Raw genomic sequence first — 27,841 nt, forward strand, 5'->3', positions numbered from 1 at the left:
AGTTGTCTATTAGTTATCACTTTAGCCATTGGATTACTATATAAAGCCTTTCACTGTGGACAATCAATTTTTGAAAGTTTGGAATCAAAAGGGAATTTAAAAAGTGAAAACTTTGTCCTTTAACTGCATGAAAGATAAATTCCAAATTCCTTCAAATACTTTTTTTTGTTATTACCAAATTTTAAAAAAATTATTAGAACAATTGGTTACGATTTAACCCACCTAGACAATCTTCTTTAGAATTATTACTTACTAAGGATGATTCGAAAAAATTCATTTCTGAAATGTATAAGCTGTTACAAAATAAAATCCCTAAACCTGATCTTCATGAATCAAGAATAAAATGGGAATTGGATTGAGACACAAAAATTGATGAAAATGTTTGGTGAAATATGTGTGTAAAGATAGTATGATGAAGGTAATAAATGTACGTTATCAATTAGTGCAGTACAATATTTTTAACATCAATTGTATTTAACTCTGTATAACTGAAGAATTTTAAACTTAGTTCCTCAGATTTCTGTTTTAGATGTAGCCAAGAGGTAGGTACTTTTTTTCACTCGACATGGACTTGTCCCAAGGTTAAAAGTTTTTGGTTGAAAATTAAATTATTTTTAGAGCAGTTATTAAAAATAAATTTACCTTTTGACCCAATGTTGTTTTTACTAGGAGATATTAAATCAATAGCTTTAAGATTGAAATTGATTGTGTTTCAGATTAAATTTTTGCACTTATCGTTGGTAGTTTCCAAAAAGTGTTTAGCTATTACATGGAAATCAGACTTGAATTTAGGGAAGAAAAGATGGCATAATGAAATGAAAGCCTGTATACCTTTAGAAAAAATTAAATATAATTTGAGAGATAAAAATACTTTTTCTTTGCTAAAGTTTGGAGCCCATATTTGAAAACTATTGATGTTAAAATGTGAAGTCTCGGTCCACTCAAGTGGATGTCGCTGCTGCCGCAGTAAAGAAACTTTAAAGTTTTAGAACTGTTGTATTACATAATGATCTCCTTTTTCTTTCTTTGTAGTTGGGGTAGGGAAGACGGAGGGTATTAGTTGGGTGGTTGGGGAAGTTGGAGTTTTTTAATAAAAATGATTAATCACATTATATATGTATTAAATTGTAGTAATTATTGTTATGTTTTGTGATGTTCAACTTTAAATAAAATATTAAAAAAGTCCTCCTTTTACCTTCAACTTAAAATAACATCCTCCACTCAGAACTCATTCTTATCCTCAACAACTTCAAAACAATGTTCCAGATACCTGCATCTCTACAGTCCCTTGACTCTCTTCTTATTTAATACCTCACACCACAAAAACTCATAGGTATACAGACAGACATAATTTTCACTCCTTCAGAATGAAGGAAATGAAGTAACCCGTACCAGCAGGGAAATGATTGGGATCTTAAGATGTGGGACATGGCGCAGACTACATGCTTGTGTTTTTTTTAATTAGTATAATTTGTATAACTTTATTCTTGGTTGCATTGGGCCATGGGAAAAATGGACTCAGTATGTTATTAAATTCTTAATAAAATTCAGGGGGAATTTTCAATTTCAGCCGAGAAAAAAAAAGCATTTAAATCTTTTTGTCTTGTAGATCCAATTTTGGTAACTGCAAATTAGACAAGAATTCATCTGTTTTAAATGAATCACCCAAGGATTCTGATTTATAAAGTTCTGAATAGAACTGTTTAAACTTATCATTTATTATTTTAGGATAATGTGAAACCTTGTCTTCTCTCGTTTGGATTGAATTTATTGTTCTAGATGTTTCCTCTACCCTCAACTGCCAAGATAGTTCTTTCTCCTAATTCATAATATTTAGATCTCATTATCAGTTTTTGTTTTATAAGTTTGTTTAGTGTTGTATTCCAATTTTTAAAAATTGATTAATTTCCTATAGTTTTCATATGAACTAGTTTTTTTCCAATCTTAGCACAAATGGAACAGTACCAATGGAAATGAAATTTTCTAACTAACAGAATAGAAGAGGCTGAATTTGTAAATTATTCAATACTTTGAAAGTACAAGAACAAGTAAATTAATGTGGAAATCCAACCAATTCACATACTTGGTGCCTGTCCCTAATAAGTCTAAAACTTGGAAGGGAGGGAAATGTATGGGGAAGTTTAAAAACTTCTGCGGTTCTTCATGTCTGTAAGTTTTTCAAAAATTGCAATTAATGGCTAAAACGGATCTGTCCCTGATGCCACAGCCCAAGCTGCTCCTACCTACAGATTACAATTGATCCCTTGTATACGATTCCAAAATAAAAAAAACATTCAAAAAATTGTTTTCTTGGTCTTATTCTGTATAAAATAGAACCTCAATACACTGATACAATCATCAAACTTACTTTAAGTACTCCTCATAGAGGTAAGTGGTGAGTCGTATTCGGAATCGAAGTTTCAGTTGATTCAAGCCCAATTTCAGGAAATTATTCACCAAAGATATCTGAAGTAATTGAAAAAGAGTACTAATCACTGCAAAAGCAGAATTTAATAACCACCATCTTAAATTTAGAGGAAAAAGGATATCCTGAAAGAAATACTTATAATCATTTATAACTCTTAGAATTTATTGAGCACAAAGTGTACTGAACAAGGTTAGGAATGTAATCAACGCAATGTATGTACCCACCTATGACCATTAGTTATCTACAACTATTAATATAACAAATATCAAAACAAACTTACAGCAGGCATTGTGGCAACTAAGTTGAACAGGTATCTCTTGAAATCTTTGGTGCTCCGGCCAATAATTGCACTGTAAACAATGACATGTAAAGTCTGAGATTAGAGTCAAATTATGCAATCCAAACACAAATATTGATCAGACCATATTTATTCCTGGAGAGAGACTAAAGAATTGACATAAAGATCTTTTGGCATTATCATCTACCAGAACTGTTTTTCCATAATTGTCAATGCATTCTGATCACACGCTTCCCACAGAAAAACTTAATTGAACAACTCTACAGAAGACTACTTAACATCCAAATCCTCCACATCAATATGCAGTGAATCCTACATGTCAGTGCCAATTACACTGCAAGTTGACAACTTCTGAAGTTCATCCTTTCTTAGGAGACAAATGTCAAATGAGGCCTTTCGTTTATACAAAATACTTTGCTTCATACACATACATAAAAAAGTTGAGTAATGACAAAAATGACTGCCAATATCACTCTGAATCATTCCATCTATTTGAGTTTATTGCAAATTCTTCAAGCCAAGGCCCAGGCCCCATGAAGAGTGGTACATTCCAGGAGTTCATCACCCCTTTAGATGGATTTTTTAGCACCATTGATCAATTGGGAACAGGCACAGGATTGATAGACGAATGAACCTTTGTGTAAGTTAGGACATGGGAAGCAAAGCTTAAGCTGACCTTAACTTCACTGGGAGTGACATGATGGAAGGTAGCCAAGAATGCATTCCAGAGGTTAAGTCTAAAATTAGTAATGTGAGCTGAGGTTAAGTCTAAAATTAGTAATGTGAGCTGAGGCAAACCCAAGGGCAAGTGATGCTATGGAGATACAAATAAGCAGCCTTAGAGATGGAACTTCTCAAGTCTTAAAGTAAAAGGTACAACTCAAATGTTAAATGTGTATGATTTTAAGTTCAGACAACTGTTACTTAAAGGACTAGATCAATGGGAAGATTAAATTAAATATCAGGAAGACTGAAGTCAAAGGAAATTCCTCATTCAATCCTAGATTTTTGACAAACATTTGATAACTTAAAAGCAGTGAAGTCATCAAAAATAGTTCCTTTTGAGATAATGGAGAGAAGCACATTCTGGAAACATGAGCATAAAATAAATTACTGGAAAAAAAAACAACAGGTCAAGCAGCATCTGTGGAGCCAAAGGATGAATGTGGCCTATATATCAATGAGACAAAGCACAGACTAGCTAACCATTTTGCCAACTTAACTACGTTATTTCAAATTCCTCTCCAATTCCCACATTAACCATTCTGCCCTCAGCCTTCTCAACTGCCATGATGAGACCAAACACAAACTAGAAGAACACCACCTAATATATTCCTTTTGGGTAGTCTTCAAACCAAAGATATGAACACTGAATGTTACTTAATCAGGTAACCCACTCCCCTTTGGTTCATCTGCCCAGCATCCCTCCCATATCTGGTTCCAAGTTTATCACCACCAGCTTCTGGCTCCTCCTTTCTCTCCTCCCCATCCAAACCTAGCTGCCTATTTTTTAAAAAATCTTCTCTTCTTATAGAACAGTACACCACAGGAACAGGCTCTTCAGCCCACATAACTGCACAGAAGATAATGCCCAATTTAAACTAAAACTTTGCTCTAGCATCCAAAACATAACCTGCTATGCCTTTCATATTCCCATATCAATTTAGTACTTCTATTGCATCAGCTTCCACCACCTCCCATGGCAGCCTGTTCCAGGCTCTACATTTTAAAAAAAATCTCCTTTAAATTTTCTCCCCCCTCACCTTTCATGCATGTGCTCTAGTATGTGACAATTTTACCAGAGGCAAAAGATTCTGACGGTCTACCCCATCAAACTTCTTTCACATCAACCCTCATCCTCCAACCCTACAAAGAAAGCAACTCAAATTTGGCCAACTTCTGAAAACTCATACTCTCTAAACCAGGCAATATCCTGGTAAATCTCTTCTGAACCCTTTCCAAAGCCTCTACATCCTTTCTGTAATGGGGCAACTAGAATTGCACACAATAGTCCAAGTGTGACTTAACCAATGTTTTACAAAGTTGCAACATGACTTCCTTACCTATATCCTCAGTGTCCTGCCGAATAAAGGCATTACACCATATTTTTTTTTACCACCCTTGCATAACCATTTTTCAAGATCTATCGACCTGAACCCCAGATCCCTCTACATATTGACCTTAAACTCAATTTGCCATTTCTCTGTCCATATCTGTGAATGATCTTGTACTTAGCAGGTGTATAGTTTGTCTAGATGCGCGTTTGACTGTTTTTTCATTGAGCACCGGAGTACTGTTTCATCAGGTGGTACTTGTTCAATTGGAAGATAATAAACCTGAAACTTTTCATTCTTTGATAACCCTCTACACTATCCACAGCACCACCAAAATTAGTGTTATCCATAAAACTAACCACCCTACCTCCTTTTGCTTCCAGGTCATTTATATGCAGTATATTACACACCACAGAGATCCCAATACCAATCCTTGTAAAACACGGACCTGGTAGCTAGAATTACGCCCTTCTACCATGTCCCCTATTATGGCCCAGCCAATTCAAAATCAAAACTTCCAATGCACCAAATTCTATACATTTGTATCCTCTGGATCAGTTTACCATGTGTGATGTCTACCCATCACTGACCAGCCTCTTCAATCCCTTTCAGTCTTATATCCTGGCTATCTTCCCCCTATAATCTCAGACATGATGCAGGCTTTTGATGTGAAATGTCAACGTCCTTTTGACTCCACAGATATCACTTGACTTGCTGAGTTTTACTAGCAGTATACTTTTTTTTGCACTTTTCAGGGGAGCCAAATGCAGGTATCGAGACAAGCTAACAGACTCTGAAGACATACCTTTCAATCATGGTTCCATTTTGAATCATCCAAACATCACAGTAGGTTCGAGCAACAAGCATTACTGCAATTAGTAACAAGTAGGCAGACTAGGATGAGAAAAATAAATATTCAATTAAGTTTTCAACTGTTCAAGCAAAACATTCACTCATATCTACTGGTTTCACAGGTTCACATCCTAAATGTCTATTTTGATACACATAACTTTCAAAATCAGTGATACTGAAAAAAAAGAGAAAAATTTAATCACAGCGAGCAACTTGATGGAGGATAAACAAATAGTTCAGTATATTTTATACTCATTTCTTTCCAGGCTTGGGAAATGTACATAATATTGGAGGAATGACAGAGAGTAGAAATTTATAATTTATGTTAGTTTAAAGGATAGAAGCTCAAATTAATCTAATTCTTTGCATATTTAGCACAGGTATGTACCTTGACCATATGCATAAGCAATGGTATTTTTATAAGACCTTGAAACCCTCGTAGGGTTGTCAAGGAAAGACAGTGAAATACTGCATTGAAATGCACACTAAAAAGATTCCAGATCCTTAAGTTAAGTCCTTGGTTTGATCTTTGGAAGGATGGGCATAGGAAGAGATAGAAGTACCCCAAGTCAGTTTTCACCAATTCTGGTGTAAGTTGCAAATGAATATACAGGTGGAAGGGAAACTTCAGTGTTTCATGCACTTGATTGTTCAAGTTACATGTAAGGAACAAGTTCAAAGGGTCCAAGATGCAATGAGTCAGGACTCAGATCAGTTGTAACAAACCTTTATTTGCCCACAAGGGAAATTCACCACAGGGAATCATACTCACTCACAAAAAGGAAGTACAACAGTTGTATCAGATGCTACTAAACAAGCAATAACTATAAACAGCACTAGAAATAGATACCATGTAGAGGAAGACACAACAACAATACCCAACACCCCTTGACCCAATGCAGGTATGGCACTAATATTAGTTAAGAAGAAGGTGCACTGTGCACCACAAAAGCCCTGCACTCTTTACTGGCCTTGATATCGATTCTGGCTCGTGACCTGGAGTGGAGGTCGGGTTCATTGCTTGGGGAAAAGAAACCCAGCTGCTCCACCTGTTTGGACTTTATACCACCATGCTTCTCAGTGTTCACCCAGGTGATTAAAAGAACCAGTGAAGACGTGTATGGTCTTTTAAAAAGTCCAATTACAGCATGGGTAGTCTTGACCTTGATTGACAGATGTGGCAGCTTCCAATCAGGTTCTTGCCAGAGAGGTCATGTGACCCGCCACACTACAACATGTCAGTTTTGCAAGAGGTAAATGGGCATAAACCGATTGCTACCAACTGGAACATGAAAAGTATAGCAGCAAGTGACTGGTTTTATTTGGCTTTAGATAAACAAAACATTGGCCTCAACTTTATGAATAAAAGACATTTCAAATGTCTATCCATTAAGAATGTAACTGTGGAATCACTGGAATTTGTGATATAATCAATATCAGTTCATATTAATTTCACTAACCAATCAATTTCTCTCTATCTTAAATTTAATCACATGTTTGCACATTTAATTATTAACTCTTAATATAATCTATACAATTAACATAGTTGCAGCTCCAAATCAAATGCTTGGAGACAAGTGCTAATAATATTTTAACAATTCAACAATCTGTTCATTGCCCATATTATTTTTCCTACCACTAGAAGTGCATATAAATGGCATCTATTGACAATATTCTTAAAAAAAAATCCTACCAGAGTTTGTTTGGTTTAACTTTGCCCTTCAAAAATATAATGGCCCCTTCCAATTAATGTTCTCAAAGAACTATCTTACTATACTATCAATGATAGACTTTCTTAATTTATTTGTGAGCCTGTTTCAGGAGATTGTTTGGGAATACAAACAATGTGGTCTGCACTTTGAAGCCAGCTAACAACGATTAGAGTCTTGGCATTAGAGTGATAGGACTAGCAGAATGCTGATATTGACTATCTTGCAAAAGAATTTGAGACAACATTGGTAGTGTTACGAGCCCAGAGGACCCCACAACCCAGCAGCAATAGATTTTCACCAAGACATATGGTTACAAACAAAAGTTGCTTTTAATTATCTTTAAACATGAAAATAGAATCAGACTTTAACTTAACCAACCTAACTTAAGCCCCTTCTAATTCTAAGCGCACGTATATGTAATGTTGGTGTAAGCTCAGAGAAGTTCTTTGGTTCACAGTCCAATCTCACTCCTCCAAGTTCACTGGTTGCAGATAATTCTTATACTGTGCACAGAATTTAACATTTATAAAGTTCACCAGGCTTTGGTGCTTGAAAGGTAAATGTTTACCGCTCAGGAAGGTTCTTGTCGGTTTTCAGGGAGAGATTTGTTGATCCTTTTTAATCAGTCACTTCAGCGTCTTGCTGACGAAACTTGCCCCTTCAGGGTACTCCAGATGATAACCTCTTTCTTTTAGGTCATCAGAGTTCCTTTTTGTTTCTCTTATTCCAAGCAAAACATTAGACAACCAGTCCTCTCCTCTTGCATGGACCACAAGGGCTTTGACCAGGCTGTCTTCCAAATGGGCTATCCACAAGCTTGCCAGCTTGCCCTGTTCCAGTCCCAGCTGCTTCTGCTAGCTGTTACATTGTACAAGTGATCTCTGTGTAGGTCTCTCTCTCTCTCTGAGTGAAAGCCTGTTTGATTCTCTCTGCTTGCAAAACCACATGACCCTCTTAGAACAACAGTCAATCTGCAGCTCCAACAAGATTTTTCATCGGTTGCCTTTTGTAAACAACAATCCATTAGTGAAGTCTCTTGAGCATTCTTCAAAGCTCTTGGAAAAGCTGGTAGCCGATATGTCTAACATGTTGCAGAGCTCCAGTATTTTAAATAAGATCGGTTTTAAAGTGTTTGTATGTAACCTACTCTAACAAATCTTTCCCAATTTATCTCCCAAAAACATATCTATATACTGTCACAATAGTACCTCTCCAGATCTTGGAGGTGGCTGCCACAGCAAGTTCAATGTTCTGCAATCTGCCAGTTATTTTTTTATTCCCACATATAGGCAATCCACATGTAGGCTTGCAGCATGGATTGCTCCACAAAGCCCACAAACAGACAGGCATAGCCGGGACCCATGCAGGTACCTATGGCTACTTCTCTGATTTAGAAGAAGTGAGATGAGTTAGAGGAAAAATTGTTTATAGAGTGAGGACAAGTTCTGCCAGGCACAGGAGAGTGATGGTAGAGGCTGAATGGTTGAGTCTCTGGTCCAGAAAAATACAAAATGTTTTAAGACCTTGTGTTTGGGGGATGCAGGTATAGATTGGACATCCATCGTGAAGATAAGGCAGTCCAGTTTGGGGAATCTGAAGTGTAACAGATTTGTGTTAACCTTTAATTTAATGTTAAACTATTTATTTTATTAAAATGTCTTAGTAAAGTAAATCATTGTATCTGTTTTCTTAGTAAGTTAGCTGTGGGTTGGTATAGGGTCACACACAGGTCACAGCATATTTACTGATACACCATTGTACTCAGAAAAGAGTGTTCATTCTCAGAGTTGACGTTTCTGGGAAGGACAGAGCTAATGGATTTGAATTGGGTCTTGATTACTCAATAAGAAATGCTGAGGAAGCCATCTGTTTGCAATCAAAACCACTTAAACCTCTTGAACAGAGATGAGGTCAGATGGATGTGGAATGGTTTTGAAAAAGGAACAGAATTTTGGAAGAAATAAAAATGATGGTCATGTGGTTTCCAAGAATTGGGACTCACCTCGGGGATGATGTAACGGTCACATGATTTGTTGAAATATATTACCAAATTCAGACATTTTGAGTTCAGTTTGAAGAGTAAAGAAGTCAAAACCCTGTGTGACAGGGGTTGAAACCTTGTGAAAGACAGGATTGAGTCAAAGTAACCAGAATTGGTCCTGTTGTGTGTTACTTCTGGGAACAGGAGAACACAGAATCAGATGCTTTTGAAATAAGGAAGACCATTTCACTATATCTTTGGAAAAGAGGACATAATTCTACTGGGTTTATTTTTGTATGGTCTCTTCATTTAATCCTTGTCTGGGCTTGTGAATACACCGTGGAAGGAAATAACCGCATTCGCTGTCTTTTGAGAAGAGGGCAGATTCTTTGTGTGGAAAGCAGAGCTGTGAGTAAAGATGCCTACAGATATGATGTTTAAAAGTGCTTTATAATTATTTCTGAACTGAGAATTTAAGACCTTCAAGCAAGATTAAAATTATGCATAACTTTTAAAAATTGACTTTTCAGAGTGGGATTTGAATTACACACACACACACACTTACATTTCACATAGTGGGGTTAAATTTAGAGAGGTAAGTTTAGAGATAAATAAAAAATGTTATGTTATTAATAGTTTAATAAAAAAGATATTATTTTGAATTTACTATAGTCTGGTGAATTTTCCATTGTTAGTGATAACAAAGTCCCTTTAATCCCAAAAATAATTGAAAGGGTTATAAGTTCGTAACAGAAGTCATTGAGATGGAGGGCATGTGAGGTATCGCAGATGTAGATGGGGTGGGATTGGACCAAGGGAGAAAAGATAGAGTCAAGGAAAGATGAAACTAGTTCAGTGGGGCAAGAGCAAGCAGAAACAATGGGTCTACCTGGATGGTTGGGTTTGTGTATCTAGGGTAGAAGCAAGAAACGAACAGTGCAGGAATGGGAGATAGTAAGGTTGGCAGCTGGGGGAGAGAGGTGTCAAGGGTGCCTCAATTCAGCCTGCACGACCAGTTTCTCCACTCTCAACTCCAAATTGCACCTCCTCACCTGCTTTTCACTCTTCCTTGACCTTTATTGCATTCCTTATCTTCTTGGTAACATCAGTCTGTAATGATCCTCAAGTACCCAGTCAAACCAACCACCTCGATCTCTTTGAGCCAAATTACTGAATAACTGCTTAGCCTTGATCACTATTGAACCTCAAACGTATCTATTCACCATCCTGAAGGGAGTCCAACGTAGGAAGCACTTGTAGTTGGTGTTAGACAGTAAACAGGCAATGAGGTGATGAGGTTGGAGATGATATTGAAGACAGTGGCTTGATGGGTCGTGGTGGGGTTCTGTGGGAGGGTTGTTCTTACTAAATGGAGAGCAGGCCCAAGGTGAAAGAGAAGGAATTCAACACTGAATCTAATATTTCACAATAAAAAACTTCCATTAACATGATATATCTGAAGAGACTTAAGATGCTGGAACTGAGAGCAAGAAACAATCAGCTGGTGGAACTCACAGATCGAACAGCATCAGTGAGAGAAAAAGAATTGAACAATGGTCATTAAAATTAAGTGGCCAACACCTATTTATGATCCAAATATTCATTTGATAGTTAAGTCACAATATATTACAGTAATAAATAAAAATGAAGCTCAAACTGAGGGGGGTTTTTTGTTATCATTGGGTCTTTGCATCTTCCTACGCCACCAGTCTGCATCACCTCTTCACTTCAGAAAGGAAACTAGCAACTAATTGATATTACTCCCCAAATAACTGAGCATGAATGCCACAACTTAGCCGCTTGCTCAATTTACAAAATGTCGAGCTACTTCCACATTAATAAGCCCAATTTACAATACTACTATATGACCTGATTCATTTGAATAAGTAAAATACCTCTTGTGAAAACAATCCAGGCACCATTATCTTCAAAATTCGCCAAATCCTTCTGAAGAAAACCCTGTCCACAACTGCTTTCTCTTTTTTTACTTCTTTCTGGAGAATAAAATAGGACATTTTTCCAAGATTGACTATCAAAGCTATTTAAATGAATAATTAAAATTACATTATATTTTCATTATTGACTCACCTCACTATGAAGAGAAAGTTTTCCATCAAGCTTACTGCAATAAAGAGTAATAATTTAGGATGTTAACCAGAAACACTCATATTTAGCAATAAATCACGTTAGCATTATGGGTAAATCCACAAAGTCATTGTCTAAGAAACCACAATATGATGCCTCCTTTTGGCTAATTGTTCCTTTGCCGTAATTAGCTATTTTGTTTGGAAGCGCATGACTGAACGGCCAAAGGAATTCAGTATCAAGGGTGCCTCAATTCAGCCTACACAACTAGTTTCTCCACTCTCAATTCCAAATTGCACCTCCTCACCTGCTTTTCACTCTTCCTTGACCTTTATCGCATTCCTTATCTCCTTGGTAACATCAGTCTGTAATGATCCCCAAGTACCCAGTCAAACCAACCACCCACCTCTCCATGCCAAAGGACTGAATAACTATTGCTCACTATTGAACCTCAAATTTCTCTATTCACCTTCCTGAAGGGAGTCCAACATAGGAAGCACTTGGTGTGAGACAGCAAGCAGGCAATGAGAGGAGTGTGGCGAACCACGCCACTCCATTATCAAACCAGCGTCTGTAGTTGCAGGCCCCTGCAGGATCAAGAGTTCCCGGTGGCTGAGGGAGGCATAAAGAACTCTGGAAGGCAAGTGACTTCATGGGTCGGGTGATTGTTATTGTGTGCCAGCTCTAATTATTTAAACTTCTGTGAAGATACCATTAAATAGATCTGTTGGTTCAGCTCGCATACAAATTCGGTTGTGCTTTATTCACTACACCACTTGCTACATTGGTGACCTTGATGGTCCAAACGACATTTTTGACCTCGCTCTGGATGTGCAGATCACCACTGCACTCAAACTTCCAGTATTTTGGACTTTGCAGCCACAGGCCTGGTTCAAGCAGGCCGAGGCCCAGTTCCATCTATACAGATTACCGTTGATGCAACGAAGTACTACTCTGCCATTGCATCACTTGTCTAAGACACCGTGGGGCATATTGTCGATTTCTTATGCCAGCCTCCAGCCCACAACAGGTATGAAGCCATCAAAGTCCTACTCATATGCATTTTCGGCCTTTCCCAATGCAACAGGACAGCACAAGTTCACCATATGGACAGCCTGGGCAACTGCATTTCTTCCTAATGGACGAGATGCTGGCATTCATGGATGGACACAAGCCCTGTTTGCTTTTCGAGCAACTTATTTCTTGAGCAAATGCCAGAAGACATCCGTTTGCTGCTTGCAGATGAAGACGTTAACGACCCCCATAGCTTAGCAGCCCGTGTTGATGAGGTGTGGCACTCTAAGCAGCATGTAGACTTTAGTTTGGATGCATAGCAGTGCCTCATCAAAGCGAACATACCCTGTCCACTCCAGATAGAGATGTAGCATCAGACTCAACCAGACACAGCACAGCTAGAGCAGTGGTGCTGTTGGTTGTGGCTGCAATGGCCGGCCACAAGGTCAATCTCCTTTTCCTCTGGGACAACACTCAAGCCATCGGTTCTTGGTTGACATGGGAGTGGAGGTTAGTGTGTTTCCCTTCTCTGGCCCAGACACACGTTCAGGAAAGAAGGGTCCTCCTCTCACAGCCGTCAACAACAGCGGCATCCGGATGTATGGGTCATGGACAATTCCACTCAATTTCGGCTCGTCATGGTTCAGCTGGTCCTTCACCATTGCTGACGTATTGCAGCCACTCCTACGATCTGACATTTTGTGAGCTCACTCCCTTCAAGTAGATCTCAAAGGTCACCGCCTAATTAATTCGAAGACTTTTGAATCCCTCGCCTTGCATGACCCAGCATTGCCCACACCTCGCCTTGACTTGGTGACACTCTCGTACAATGAATATGCCAGAATCCTAGCGGAATTCCCCAGCATTAGTACTCCACAGATCACGACGGCCCAACCGAGACATGGGGTACAGCACCACATTCTGACTCGTGGAAGTCCCCTGCATTCTCGAACGTGCAGGCTACCTCCGGATAAATTACGATTGGCTAAAGACGAATTCCGACACATGGAGAAAATGGACTCTGACAGCCCTTGGACATCACCGCTGCATATGGTAACTAAGGCGTCTGGAGAGTGGAGACCTTGTGGGGACTATCGGTGTCTAAATGACATCACTGTGGCAGATCACTACCTCGTTCCCCATTTACAGGAATTTTCTGCAATCCTTCACAGCGCTAAGATCTTCCCCAAAATCAACCTGGTGTGCGGCTACCATCGGATCTATGATCACCAGGGATGACATTCCTAAGTTTGCCTAGATGACCCCAATTGGGCTATTTGAATTCCTCTGTATGCCTTTCGGTTTAAAAAAACACAGCCCAGATATTTCAACGCCTAATGGACACAGTTACCCGGGGCCTGTAAAACAATAAATTTTGTGACACATGGTCATGAGAATAAACCTAATTCTGATTCTGACCCCGATCCTCACCAACAGTGCTGAAGTGGGAGGAGTAGATAGCTTCAAGTTCTTAGGAAAGAACATCTCCAATAACTTGAGACAAGCATGCTGATGCAATAGTTAAGAGAATGTGCCAATGCTTCTAATTCCTTGCCCCTCAGCAACTTCAACAGGTACATTATTGATTGTTATGGGAATTGCTCTGCTCAAGATTGGAAAAAGTTAGACAAAGTAGTGGTGCAGCTCAGAACCTAACACAAACTTTCCTTCCCCTTCATAGACTTTATCTGCTTCTCCCGTTGCCTAGAAAAGGCTGCCAACATACTGAAGGAGCCATCACACCCTGGACAAACTCTCTTCTCCCTCGTCCCACCAGTGAAAAGCTTTGGCGTGAAAGCATGCATCAACAGGCTCAAATACAACTTCTCCCCACAGCCATCATGTTGTGGGCTCCTGAATTAATACAACAGTGCTCCCCTGATGCCGTTGCTTGATGCCAATCTAGCTTTCTTTTCATTACAATTGTGCATTTTGCAGTTGTATGATTGTTAGATATTAGGCTGCTTGCAGAAAACCCCTTTTTGTACAACGTGATCAATTTAAAACCTTAATCCTTGTGCTATCTTGCATTGGGGGTGCTGAAGAAAAAGCAAAAGTACAGGTTAAAATATTCATTCTGATTTATTTTAAGAAAACAGTGATGACTGCAAAACTATGGAAAACATGCCAATATATCACTATTTCCACATATTTTAACTCTTATCACTGAAGTGTTCCATTAAACTAAACATGCTTGTCTTCTGTCATTTATTTTTGGCATTTCGCATTGCAATGTTTTGTAAATCATGCTTCTTCAGTCAATATATTGATCTTAATCTTAACACTTCATCCAAACAAAAAAATACATATATTGGCATGCATTTTAAATTTGCCCCATCACACAAAATAATGCATTATTCTTAGTTGGCAAAAATACAATTTTTGATACATAACTGATTAGTAAATTCACCAAAATATATTTGCTCATCATTGGAAAATTTGCTGAGATATTTCTATCATCTTGTCCTCCGATGAAGTGTTGAAGGAGGCTCCGTGTTGCATATTTTTGTTTTAAAAAAAAAGGGCAAGCCAGGGAACTAGAGGCAGCGAGTTTGACATCAGTGGTTGGAAAATTGCTGGATAGGATTCTGAGAGACAAGATCTATCAGCAGTTGAACAGGCAGGGAATGATTCGAGGTATTCAGCATGGTTTTGTTCGTGACAGATTGTATCTGACAAGTTTTTTTTTGGAAGAGGTGATGAAGAGGATTGATGAGAGCAGGATTGCACATATAGATGTTAGCAAGGTGCTGCAAGACAAGCTAAGTTTGGAAAATTAGCTCAAATGGGATCCAAGGGAGGATGGCCCATTGGACTAAAAACTGGCTCAGTGGAAGGAGTTAGAAAGCAGTGGAGGGATATTTTTCTGATTAGTGGCCTGTGACCAATGGTGTGTCACAGGGGTCAGCAGTGTGTCCAGAACCATATAACAATTACAGTATGGAAACAGGCCATCTTGGCCCCTCTAGTCCACATCGATTTAATTAATCTCCTCTAGTCCCACCTACCTGCTCCATGTCCATAACCCTCCAATCCCCTCATATCCATGCACTTATCCAACCTTCTCTTAAATGACAAAAGTGACCCTGCTGCAACCACCCCTTCCGGAAGGTCATTCCACTTTGCCACCACTCTCTGAGTGAAGAAGCCCCCTCTCATGTTAATTCTAAACTTTTGCCCCCTAACCCATAACTTATGACTCCCCATTCCAATCTCACCTACCCTCAAGGGGAAGAGCCTATTCACATCCACTCTATCTATTCACCTCATAATTTTAAATACCTCTATCAAATCCCCCCACAACCTTCTACGCTCCAATAAATAAAGACCCAGTCTATGCAATATTTTAGTAAATCTTCTCTGCACCCTCTCTACCTTATTGATATCCTTCTTATAATTTGGGGGCCAGAACTGCACATAGTATTCCAAATTTGGCTTCACCAATGCCTTTTACAGTCTCAACATCTACTCCCAGCTCCTATATACTAAGCTTTTGATTTATAAAGGCCAGCATACTACTCTATCCAATTGAAAAGCCACTTTCAAAGAACGCTGAACCATTATTCCAAGATCTCTCTATTCCTCTACATTCCTCAATGCCCTCCCCTTCACCGCATAGATCCTGTTTTGATTATTCTTCCCAAAATGATGCACTACACACTTATTAAACTCCATCTGGCATTTTTCAGCCCACTCTTCTAAGCAGTCCAAATCCTTCTGCAGTCCCTGAAAACCATCTGCTTTATCCACAACCCCCCTATTTTTGTATCGTCTGCATATTTACTAACCCAATTTACCACTCCATCATCCGAATCATTAATGTAAATGACAAACAAGGGACCCAACACTGATCCCTGAGGCACACCGCTCGTCACCGGCCTCCATCCTGACAGACAATTATCCACCATGACTCTCTGGCATCTACCTTCTAGCCACCGTTGAACCCATCTGACTATCTCAGCATTAATACCTAGTGCCTAAACCTTCCTTACCAACCTTCCATTTGGAACCTTATCTAAGGCCTTTCTGAAATCCACTATTTGTTATTTTTATTATTGATTTTGGATGGCAATGTAGTTAACACGATCAATACATTTGCAAACAACAAATGGTGGTGAAATGGAAGGGGAGGAAGGATATCCAATTTTTTAAAGGATCTAGATCAGTTGGAAAGTTGGCCAGAGCAGTAGCAAATAGATTCTAACTCTGAGAAGGCAAGATATTGCACTTTTGTAAGTCAAACCAGAGAAAAACTTGCACAGTGAAGGCAGGGTCCTGGAAAGTGTTGTAGAACCAGTGGTACAGTTGCATAGTTCTTGAAAGTGGCAACTCAGGTGGGCAAAGTGGTGAAGACAACAACTGGCATACTTATCTTCATTGGGCAGGTAATGAGTACAAAAGATAAGACCTCATAATTCAGTTATACAAGCTGCTGGTAGAATACACAGAGCAGTAGGTACAGTTTTGGACACCCAGCTATAGGAAGGACATCAACAATTTGAACTCCAGAATGCTGCTGGGACTAGTGGGCTTGAGTAATGGATAGGTTGGGTCTTTATTTTAGACTTGAAACTATATGATATTCAGGTACTGATTGATAATGAGGATATTACAGTGCACTAAGGTCAATAAATCCCCAAGGCCTGATTAAGTGAAGGGAAGAGATTCCTTGCGACTTGGCAGAGATAATTGTATCACTGAGTTGCCAGAAGACAGAAGGGTGACCAATGTTTCTTTTATTAAGAATGATTGCAAGGAAAAGCCAGAGAACTACAAACCATTGAGACCAACATCAATGCTGGGTAAATTACTGGAATGGATTCTGAAGCATTCAAGACAGTCAGCATGGCTTTGTGTGTGGAAAATTTTGTCTGAACTAAGATGATTGATGAGAGCAGGGTGGTGAACGTTTGGGTCTATGTGGACTTTTGTAAGGCCGTTGACAAGGTCCTGCAAGATAGGCTGGTTGGGTAGGAAAGATCATATTGGACACAAGAGGAGATAGCCTATTGGCTTGGGTGAGACGATGGTAATGGAAAGGTGCTTTTCAGATTGAATGAGAATGATTAATAATTGTGCAGATTACACCAAATTGGTGGTACATTTGACAGTGAAGAAACATTGAAATGCTTTTGGAAAGTGGTCCAAATTCTGGACCAGTGCAAAATTTGGGCTAGTTATCATAAGATTTACATCACAAACAACCCAGGTTCAAATCTACTGCTGTCTGTAAGGAATTTGTACGTCCTCCACAAGATTGATTGGGTTTCCTCCAGATGCTCCAGTTTCCTCCCATGTCCAAAGATGGATGGGTTGGTAGGTTAATTGGGCAGTGCGGGCTCATGGGCTGGAGGGGCCTGTAACCTTGCTATATCTCTTAAAAGCACAAGCCTATTGTTCCCTGAATGTGGTGACACAGGGTAGACATGGTGGTGAAGAAAGGATTTGGCATGCTTTATCTTCATCAGTCAGGGCACTGAGTCAGGATGTCATGCTACAGCTATACAAGACATTGTTGAGAGTTTAGTGTCCAGTTCTGGTCACCCAGCGCTATAGGAAGAAAACAGGAAAGGGCAAAGAAAAGATTCACATGTTATTAGAACTGGAGCGCTTAAATTACAAGGACAGACTGGACGGGTTGAGGCTTTTTTGTCTGGAGTGTAGAAGGGCAAGAGATGCCCTTAAATAGAAATTTTAAAAATCATGGTAGGTATAGAAAAGGTGAATGGTCACAGTTCCTAGGATATGGAAGTAAAAAAACTAGGGCGCATCAGTCTCAGGTTAGAGAAAAGATTTAAAAGAGGCCTGAAGGGATACTTTTTCCACAAAGAGGGTACTTGAATGTGGAAAGAGGTGCCTGAGGAAATGGGAGAGGCAGGTATAATTACAATGAGAGGTACATGGATAAGAACAGATTAGAGGGATATGGGCCAAGTGCAGGCAATACAACTAGCTCAGTTTGGCAACTTGGACAGCATAGGTAAGTTGGAGTGAAAGGCCTGTTTACAGCTCCTTGACACTATAATGCAATAAGAAGAGCTAAGCAATCTCACAATCAATGCATCAAATTGAAACTCTGCAGTCCTACTGCAACCAGTAGTGGCTATCAGTCACAGGAGAGGGATTCCAGAACATCCCAGCCACAATGATTGGGTCCACTATGCGAGGTAAAGAAATGGCTGAACTATTGGCATAGAGATCTTCAGTCAGAAAGGCTTCTTCCTGAGCTCATCACAGGAATCAATATCTACTCAATTAACTTCATTCCAATGGTATCAGAAAACAATTGCAAGCGTGAAATAGAACAAAGGCTATCAAATCGGACAACAATCGGTTGTTATCCTGAAGATTATGCTTCAGAGCTAGCCAAAATACAGAAATACTGAAGGAACACAACAGGTCTCACAGCTTCCAAAGTTCTTATCTCCTATGGACGCTGCTGAGTTCTTCCAGCATTTGTGTTTTTAACGACATCTGCAGACCTGTGTGTTTCATTCCAAAACTAGCCAAACTATTCCAATCCATTTATTACAGTGGTATCTACTCAACATTGTGGAAAATTACTCTGGTTGGTCCAGTTTACAAAATGCAAGACAATTCCAATCAGTCTTCTTCCAATCTGATGGAAGTTTTGGTGATGCCCAGTTTGAGTTTTGACACAGCCACTCAGATCTATCTCAGATACTAACTCAGCATTGCTGTAAACATGGGAAGGGGGGGGGGGGGGGGGGGAAATAAAAGCTGAATTCCAGAATGACTTCCCTTGACATCCAGGTGGCATTTCATTGAGTGTAGTATCAATGCTCTTTGGTAAAACTGAAGTCAATGGGCATCAACAGGAAAACACTCCAGTGATTGCAGTCACACCTCACACAAAGCCAGATGGTCCTGGTTGGAGGTCAATCATCCTAATCATGAGATTGCTAGATATCTTCACTACTTTATCAATAGCATTCCTGCCATTATATGGTCAGAAATGGGAATGTTCACTAATAATTATACATTTATTGATTTAATTTACAAATCCCCAGCAAATTAAGCAGCTGATGCTTGAAAGTTGTAGGATCAAGACGACATTCAATCATGGAATGACAAATAAACTCAACTGGAGCAGCCAGATAAGAGGCAATAGCTACAGAACAAGTCAGATGGCCCTTTAACACAGCCAATTCATTTGTGGAGCTTTATTACACGACACTTCTGTGTAAAAGGCATGGACACAGAATGATTGGGGGGGTGGATTTATTTCAATCCTGCTTTTTCTTCCAGGAGCAGTGACAAAACACCGTCTGCATAAAAGGGGCGATCCAGCATTCCTGCACCATGAGGGGAATGGTTATGTTTGTGTACTGTACTTTTTTTTAAGTATATTTAAAACATGGACAAAACATGCAAGTTGGGCAACAGGAAAAGTTTTTTAAATAAAATAATACCACTGTCCGGCTCTCTCCTGGGGCAATGGGACCAATGGGGGGACTGACAGTGGACCATTGGGTGAGTCTCCTGACAGCCCTCCACCAACCCCAACATTGATCCCATGCAGATCACAGGGAGGACGTACAAACATCTTACAGACAGTGCGGGATTCAAACCTAGGTTGCCAAACTGTAATAGTGTTGCACTAACCATTCAATAGGGTAACAAAAAATTGTTTGATTTTCCTTGAATATGGAAATACTACCAGAGGACCAGTGGATTGCAAACATTCATCCTCGTGTCTGAAGACCCATTCTAATGGGAAAGAGAGGAAATTATAGTCCAAGAAAATATTATTTTTATGTCCAAAGAACTCAAAGTAATAAATGCAAGCATGACATGGATATATTATAGGCCAAAGTGTGTGGTTAATGTTTATCATCAAATAATAGGAATTGTTTAAAAATCGTCAGAAGGGTGGACCATGTTGCAGCCTATGTCATTGTCAGTACCTTTGTGGTATTGGCCTGTTTAAAACTTATCTGTGGGATCTTAATAGCCTTGTCCCTCATGAATAATGAGGACCTGGGTTCTGAAGACTTACATTCCAAAACCATCCACAGCTTTATCAAGTGGTTACATTGGCTACCGCAGGGGTATAGAGTTGAAAATGTAGAAGCGTACCCGAGTACAATTTGCCTTGACACGCCAAAGTCTTTCCACTGTCTACAAGTCAGGATTGTGATGAAATATTCTCAATTTTTCTGGAGAAGTAAAGCTCTGAAGCATCCACAACAAAGCAACCCTTCAGTCATCTTATCCATTCGTCGTGTTCATCGACATGAGTGCAGAGTGTGCAATCTCCAAAATCCCCTGCAGTTACTCACATCCAGTTACCTGAACTACAGAACCCAAATATGCAAAAACCACCAGTTGCAGGTTCCAATCTGAGCGTAAAGCCCTCCAAATGGTAGTGCACACAACCTAGGACATCACAGACAAAACCCTCCCCACTATTGAGAACATCTATAGGGAACATTGCCAAGGTTCAGGAACAGCTGCTACCCCTCCACCATCAGACAAACTCAATCAGATACTCCTTGAAGAACTTTTACTTGTGAACTTTATTGCAGTTTACATTCATTATCTGCTTACCTTTTTTTTTTGTCGACAAGTTTATGCTGTGCAGTTTGTTTTTGCCCGATCAACATACAATTTAAGAAATAACATCACAGTATTCAAACAAATTTGGAAACCGTACATGGAGCACAACAAAGAGGGCCTACCGCAGACCTCCACCCCCTAAAATGACAGAAGGAGAAGACGACGAAATGAACTGACCCAGTGTGTAAAAGCAGAAGACACAAATTTCTTGTTTATTTTCATTGTGTGATGACATTGTTTAATGGGTTTAATGTTGAGTGGGTGGGGGGGGGGGTGAAGGAGGGAGGGAAGGGAGGGCGGGGAGAAAATGACACTGTGTATGTTCAAGAGGGAAATGTTTGTGTGTATTTTGGTCAGTACGGTTCATAGCGTGAACCACGAAACATGATCTCAGGGCTGTCTGTCTGCACTCTTGACCATCAATCTCGTCACACGAGATTGACAATGACCTGGAGATGGGTGCGTGGCCGGATGGTCATTGTCAGGGGGACCACACCGTGAGATTTCCTGCCCAACACTGAACTCCAAAGGGCTCAGATGGTAATGAGAAACCCCCATCATCTTCATCCTCCTCCCCCAGTACATTGAAGAAGAGAATGCTCCATCAGATACCGTTAGGATGTTGCAGAGACGCAATCACCCATTTAAGATCAAGTGATCACTACATTTAGCCTCTCAAAGAACTTTGCAGTCGTGTGCACACTCAGATCGACCATTCCCCCCTCCCCCCAATGCACTTAACAATGCAACAAAGATATCAATGCAAAGTCTCAGTGCCATCCTTGCCAGTGCAAAATTGACTTGAGGAGCAAATTAAAAAATAAAACCCATAAAATCAACAGATCCTGAAGGAGGATCCTTGCTCACAAGGAAGGTCCATTCATTCATCCGCCCCACCCCCCCCCCCCATCACCTGCAGCGACTAGGCCGCCCGCCCGCCCGCCCCCCCCAGGCCACCATGACGCCGCCCCGGCCTCGTCGCCCCGTTTACCTGGACGGCGCGCTGCTCCCCCGTTTCCTGGCAAGTGCGAGCAGCGCCAAGACGGCAGCGGCCCCAATCGCCGAGTTCTTCGCCGTCAGGAGTTTGCTCAGAGCCGCCATGGCCGAGACCGGGAGAGCGTCGCGAGCGTTGCCGGGACCGACGTCACTCCGGCCGCCTGTCAATCAAACGGCTTCCTCGCCGCGGACCTTGAAGGCAAATCGGGGCGAGGAAACGTTCGGACGGGGGAGATCCACTTCTCCCTGAAGTTTTCCTCTCGGTGCATGGGTCGGATCCCCCCCTTCGGAGCACCTCTCGGTGCATGGGTCGGATTCCCCCCTTCGGAGCACCTCTCGGTGCATGGGTCGGATCCCCCCCTTCGGAGCACCTCTCGGTGCATGGGTCGGATCCCCCCCTTCGGAGCACCTCTCGGTACATGGGTCGGATCCCCCCCTTCGGAGCACCTCTCGGTGCATGGGTCGGATCCCCCCCTTCGGAGCACCTCGGTGCATGGTCGGATCCCCCCCTTCGGAGCACCTCTCGGTGCATCGGTCGGATCCCCCCCCTCCTCGGAGCACCTCTCGGTGCATGGGTCGGATCCCCCCCTTCGGAGCACCTCTCGGTGCATGGGTCGGATCCCCCCCTTCGGAGCACCTCGGTGCATGGGTCGGATCCCATCCCACTCTGAGCACCTCTCGATGCATGGGTCGAATCCCCCCTTTGAGCACTTGTCAAATTCAGTTAATCAGAAAAGACTCCGGGCGCTGTCAATGTCGTGCAAAGCCCCCAAGTGCTGGAGAGTCGTCTTCCCGCTCTTGGCTCCTGCTTTGACAAAGTGACAAAACGTTAGTTATCCCCCTTCCAATGGGACGCTGAGACAGATGAGAATCTCCATGTGAATCTGATCACTGAATCTCCTCCCGTATCTGTCATGAAATCTCTGCAGATTGCAGCTGTAACAGCAAGGACACCATTCTATAGAAGGTGTCTTGGGTAAACTTATACCTCTCATTTTGTTCATTTTACATTGGTCAGTGTTTGAGCTACCGAAAGAAAATAGACACACACACCGAGAGCAGTTCAGTTTATACAAATGTTTATTACAAATTCAAAAGCTGATTTCACACTACAGTATGCAAGCCCTTCCCAACTATACTTATCAACACTTGGACTGGTCCCAACTGCCGAAGCGAGGCAACAATTGCACACTTGTAGTAGGTTGTCAGGGTGCCGGTAGCAGCTTCTCCACCTCCCCTGACCGGGACGTTGGCTGGACTCCAGAAGTTCTTCTTGCTGAGAGATGTTGTCACCTCTCGGAGAGTCTCAAACTTCAGCAGCGGGACCATGGCTTATGTTACCCAAAAACTGCTTACCCAAGCACCTATTCCCAGCACACCAAGAAAGATAAGCAAGCAAGCTCGCATGCTAGGCTTCTAATGAATAATAATTTTCAGCTTATCACTTTGAATTACAATGGTTTATTTTGCATCAAGGCTAGGCCTCTGACAGTCTGTGACCAAAATAAGCAGGAAGATTAAATGTTCTTGGTACACAGATGTCCTTTCGTCAGATAACAAACAGCATCTCTGGCCCCTTGGTGGAATTTAGCTTATGTCTGCTGATTCTAAAACACAAACAGGTTCTCAGCCTTGCAGAACCTAGAGCTGCAAGATTTAAAAAAAACAGGTTAGAATCTTCCATTACAGAAGGTCATCAAGAATCTAAATGAAGGATGGTCTAGAAGTGCATGTCAGCCATGATACAACATCAGAGTTGAGCTGAGTGTTGTAATGTGCTTCTTCTCGGACAGAGCAGAATTACCATTCCTCAATCACTACAACAAGAGATGCTGAAAAGGGTGCATGAGGGGGCACTCTGGAATAGAAAAATGCTGTTTATTGGCCAGGAATAAAAGTTGACATTTGAGAGAATGATTTCAAGCTGTGAGACCTGTTTGAAATATCACATAAAGCAGGCAAAGGAACCCATGATAATAACTGATGTACCAGCAGAACCACGGTAGAATGTTGGGGCTGATCTGTTCCACATGGATGGAAATAATTACTTGCTGGTTATTGATTATCTATCGAACCATCCAGAGATTGCTTCATAACATGTCTGCTGCTTTTGAAATCAAATATATGAAATCGATCTTTGCAAGACATGGATTTCCTCAAATTGTCTGCAGTGACCATGGACCATGCATAGTTGTAGAGAATTCCAGAACTTTGCAGAGGAGTTTGATTTTTGATATGTGACTTTAAGTCCTCTGCATCTACAGTCAAATGGTAAAGCAGAGAAAGGAGTTCACATAGTTAAATGGTTGCTCAAGAAAACACAAGACAGTGACTCAGATCTATATCTAGCTCTGTTGAGTTACAGAAATTATACACTTGAAAATGGCATGTCACCTGTTGAGTTTCTGATGGGACATAGACTATGCACCACACTTCCCAACTCTGCAGACCCAAACAAGAAAGATGTCAAAGATGTCGCATGGAAACAAAAGCATCTGCAATGGAGACAAAAAGCAAATTATGACAAGTCAGCAAGAAGCTTGGGGTCACTGGCACAATATGATACAGTGAGACCCAGAGATTCTAATACTTGGAACAATAAGGCGACTGTTCTGGAGAAAGTAAATCCAAGATCCTACATCTTTAGAACAGAGGATGGTCAAATATTGAGAAGGAATTGAAAGAGCCTGCTGAAAATGGAAGAGACACTGCATAAACAGACAAATGCAGAAGATCAATCCTGCATCTTCTTTGGCTTGGCTTCGTGGATGAAGATTTATGGAGGGGTAAGTGTCCACGTCAGCTGCAGGCTCGTTTGTGGCTGACAAGTCCGATGCGGGACAGGCAGACATGGTTGCAGCGGTTGCAGGGGAAAATTGGTTGGTTGGGGTTGGGTGTTGGGTTTTTCCTCCTTTGTCTTTTGTCAGTGAGGAGGGCTCTGCGGTCTTCAAAGGAGGTTGCTGCCCGCCAAACTGTGAGGCACCAAGATGCACGGTTTGAGGCGAGATCAGCCCACTGGCGGTGGTCAATGTGGAAGGTACCAAGAGATTTCTTTAGGCAGTCCTTGAACCTCTTCTTTGGTGCACCTCTGACACGATGGCCAGTGGAGAGCTCGCGATATAACACGATCTTGGGGAGGCGATGGTCCTCCATTCTGGAGACGTGACCTACCCAGCGCAGTTGGATCTTCAACAACGTGGATTCGATGCTGTCGGCCTCTGCCATCTCGAGTACTTCGATGTTACATAGAAGATAGGAGCAGGAGTAGGTCATTCAACACTTTGAGCCTGCTCCGCCATTCAACGAGATCATGGCTGATCTTAAAGTTCAGTACCCCGTCCCCGCCTTGTCTCCGTAACCTTTTAATACCCTTATACTGAAGAAATAGATCTAATTCCTTCTTCAATAGATTTAATGATCCTGCCTCTACTGCCCTCTGTGGCAATGAATTCCACAGATTCACCACCCTCTAGGTATAGAAATTCCTCCTCATCTCGGTCCTAAATGGTTTGCCTATTATCCTCAAACCATGGCCACGGGATCTGGATTTTCCCATCATTGGAGACATCTCATCTGCATCCATTCTGTCCAGACCTGCCAGAATTTTATATGTCTCTATGAGATCCCCTCTCAATCTTCTAAACTCCAGCGAGTACAATCCCAATTTGCGCAATCTTTCCTCATAAGTCATTCCTGCCATTCCAGGTATCAGCCTGGTGAATCGCCTCTGCACTCCCTCCATTGCAAGAACATCCTTCCTTAGATAAGGTGACCAGAACTGCACACAAAACTCCAGGTGCGGTCTCATCAAGGCCCTGTACAGCTGCAGTAAGGTATCCTTGTTCCTATACTCAAACCCTCTTGATATGAAGGCCAACATACCATTTGCCTTTTTAACCGCCTTCTGTACCTGCATGCTCGCCTTCAGAGACTGATGTACAAGTACCCCTAGGTCTCTCTGTGCTTCCCCATCTCTTAATCTATTGCCATTCAAATAGTAATCTGCCCTCCAGTTTGTATTACCAAAGTGGATAACCTCACATTTATCCACATTGTAGTGCATTTGGCATGTATCTGCCCAGTCCCTCAATTGATCCAAATCACACTGGAGCTTCCTGACCCCCTCTTCCGTGCACACAACTCCTCCTAGCTTAGTGTCATCTGCAAATTTGGAGATATTACATCCAATCCCCTCATCCAGATCATTAATGTAAATTGTGAACAGCTGGGTTCCCAGTACAGATCCCTGTGGTACCCCACTGGTCACCGCCTGCCACTCAGAAAAACGAGCCATTTATCCCAACTCTGTCTTCTACCTGCCAGCCAGTTCTCAATCCACATCAATACTTTGCCCCCAATCCCATGAGCCTTGATTTTGGAAGCCAGTCGTTTATGCGGGACCTTATCGAAGGCCTTTTGGAAGTCCACATCCACTGGCTCTCCCCCATCTATTTTACCTGTCACCATCTCAAAGAATTCCAATAGATTTGTCAAGCACGATTTACCTTTTGTAAATCCATGCTGACTCTGTCCGATCCCTTCTCTTCTAGTCATATGCTCCGCTATTACATCCTTAATAATGGATTCCATCATTTTGCCCACTACTGATGTAAGGCTCACCGGCCGATAATTCCCTGCTTTTTCTCTACCCCCCTTTTTAAATAGTGGGGTAACATTAGCTACCCTCCAATCCATGGGTACTGATCCTGAGTCTATCGAGTTCTGGAAAATAATTCTTAAAGCATCTGCTATCTGAATGGCCACTTCCTTAAGTACCCTAGGATGTAGATTATCAGGCCCTTGGGATTTATCTGCCTTCAATCCCATCAATTTCCCCAAGATACTGATTTTTTTCAGTTCCTCCATTGCATTAGTCTCTATGTTTCCCAACATCCTTGAGAAGTTATTTGTATCCTCTCTGGTAAAAACAGAACTAAAGTAAGAATTTAATTGGTCTGCCATTTCCTTATTCCCCATTATATATTCCCCTGATTCTGACTGCAAAGGACCTACTCTGGATTTCACCAATCTTTTCCTCTTGGCATATCTATAAAAGCTTTTGCAGTCGGTTTTTATATTTGCCGCAAGCTTACTTTCGTAATTTATTTTTGCTCTCTTGATTAATCCCTTTGTCCTCCTTTGGTGCATCTTGAACTGCTCCCAGTCTTCGGTTGCGGTACTTTTTTTGGCCAATTGATATGCTCTCTCTTTGGGTTAGTGGTGTCTCTAATTTCCCTTGTTATCCACGGTTGAGTCACCTTTTTTGGTTTATTTTTTATGCCAAACCGGTATAAACGATTTTTGCAATTTCTCCATTAGATCTGTGAATGCTTTCCATTGTCTATCCACAGTCAACTCCCCCATAAACACCACCCAATCAATCTTACTCAACTCCCGTCTCATACCATCATAATTCCCTTTATTTAAATTCAGGACCTTAGTCTCGGTTTTAATTTCATCACTCTCCATGTCGAGTGAGAATTCGATCATATTGTGATCGCTCCTACCCAAAGGGCCTCGCACAACAAGATTGTTGATTAGCCCCTTATCATTGCATAATACCCAATCTAAAATGGCCTGCTCCCGAGTTGGTTACTCGACATATTCGTCTAGATAACCGTCCCGTAAACATTCAAGGAATTCCTCCTCCTCTGTATTTTTACCAATTTGACAAGTCCAATCTATATGCAAATTAAAGTCTCCCATGATGACAGCTGTTACCTTATTGCACGCTTTTCTAATTTCTCTTTTAATGCCTTCCCTCACTTCTACACTACTATTTTGAGGCCTATATACCACCCCCACTAACATTTTCCGCCCCTTGCTATTCCTCAGTTCTAC

At 41.1% G+C, this 27,841-nt stretch overlaps 1 protein-coding gene across 1 annotated transcript in view; it reads right to left on the reverse strand.

Annotated features, from left to right (window-relative positions):
- The window catches only part of abcd3a (ATP-binding cassette, sub-family D (ALD), member 3a), a 76,696-nt gene extending 54,547 nt beyond the window's left edge, over window positions 1-22,149 (reverse strand). The window contains exons 1-6 of the mRNA XM_069939087.1: window positions 21,996-22,149; window positions 11,414-11,447; window positions 11,221-11,319; window positions 5,586-5,674; window positions 2,709-2,778; window positions 2,369-2,466 (exon numbers count right to left, since the gene is read on the reverse strand). Coding sequence (XP_069795188.1) covers window positions 2,369-2,466; window positions 2,709-2,778; window positions 5,586-5,674; window positions 11,221-11,319; window positions 11,414-11,447; window positions 21,996-22,105 — 500 coding nt within the window. The 5' untranslated portion in view covers window positions 22,106-22,149. The remainder of the gene's footprint in view (window positions 1-2,368; window positions 2,467-2,708; window positions 2,779-5,585; window positions 5,675-11,220; window positions 11,320-11,413; window positions 11,448-21,995) is intronic.
- Between the last annotated feature and the right edge of the window lie 5,692 nt (window positions 22,150-27,841).

This window comes from Narcine bancroftii, chromosome 5 (assembly GCF_036971445.1).
Source record: "Narcine bancroftii isolate sNarBan1 chromosome 5, sNarBan1.hap1, whole genome shotgun sequence".
NCBI lineage: Eukaryota > Metazoa > Chordata > Chondrichthyes > Torpediniformes > Narcinidae > Narcine > Narcine bancroftii.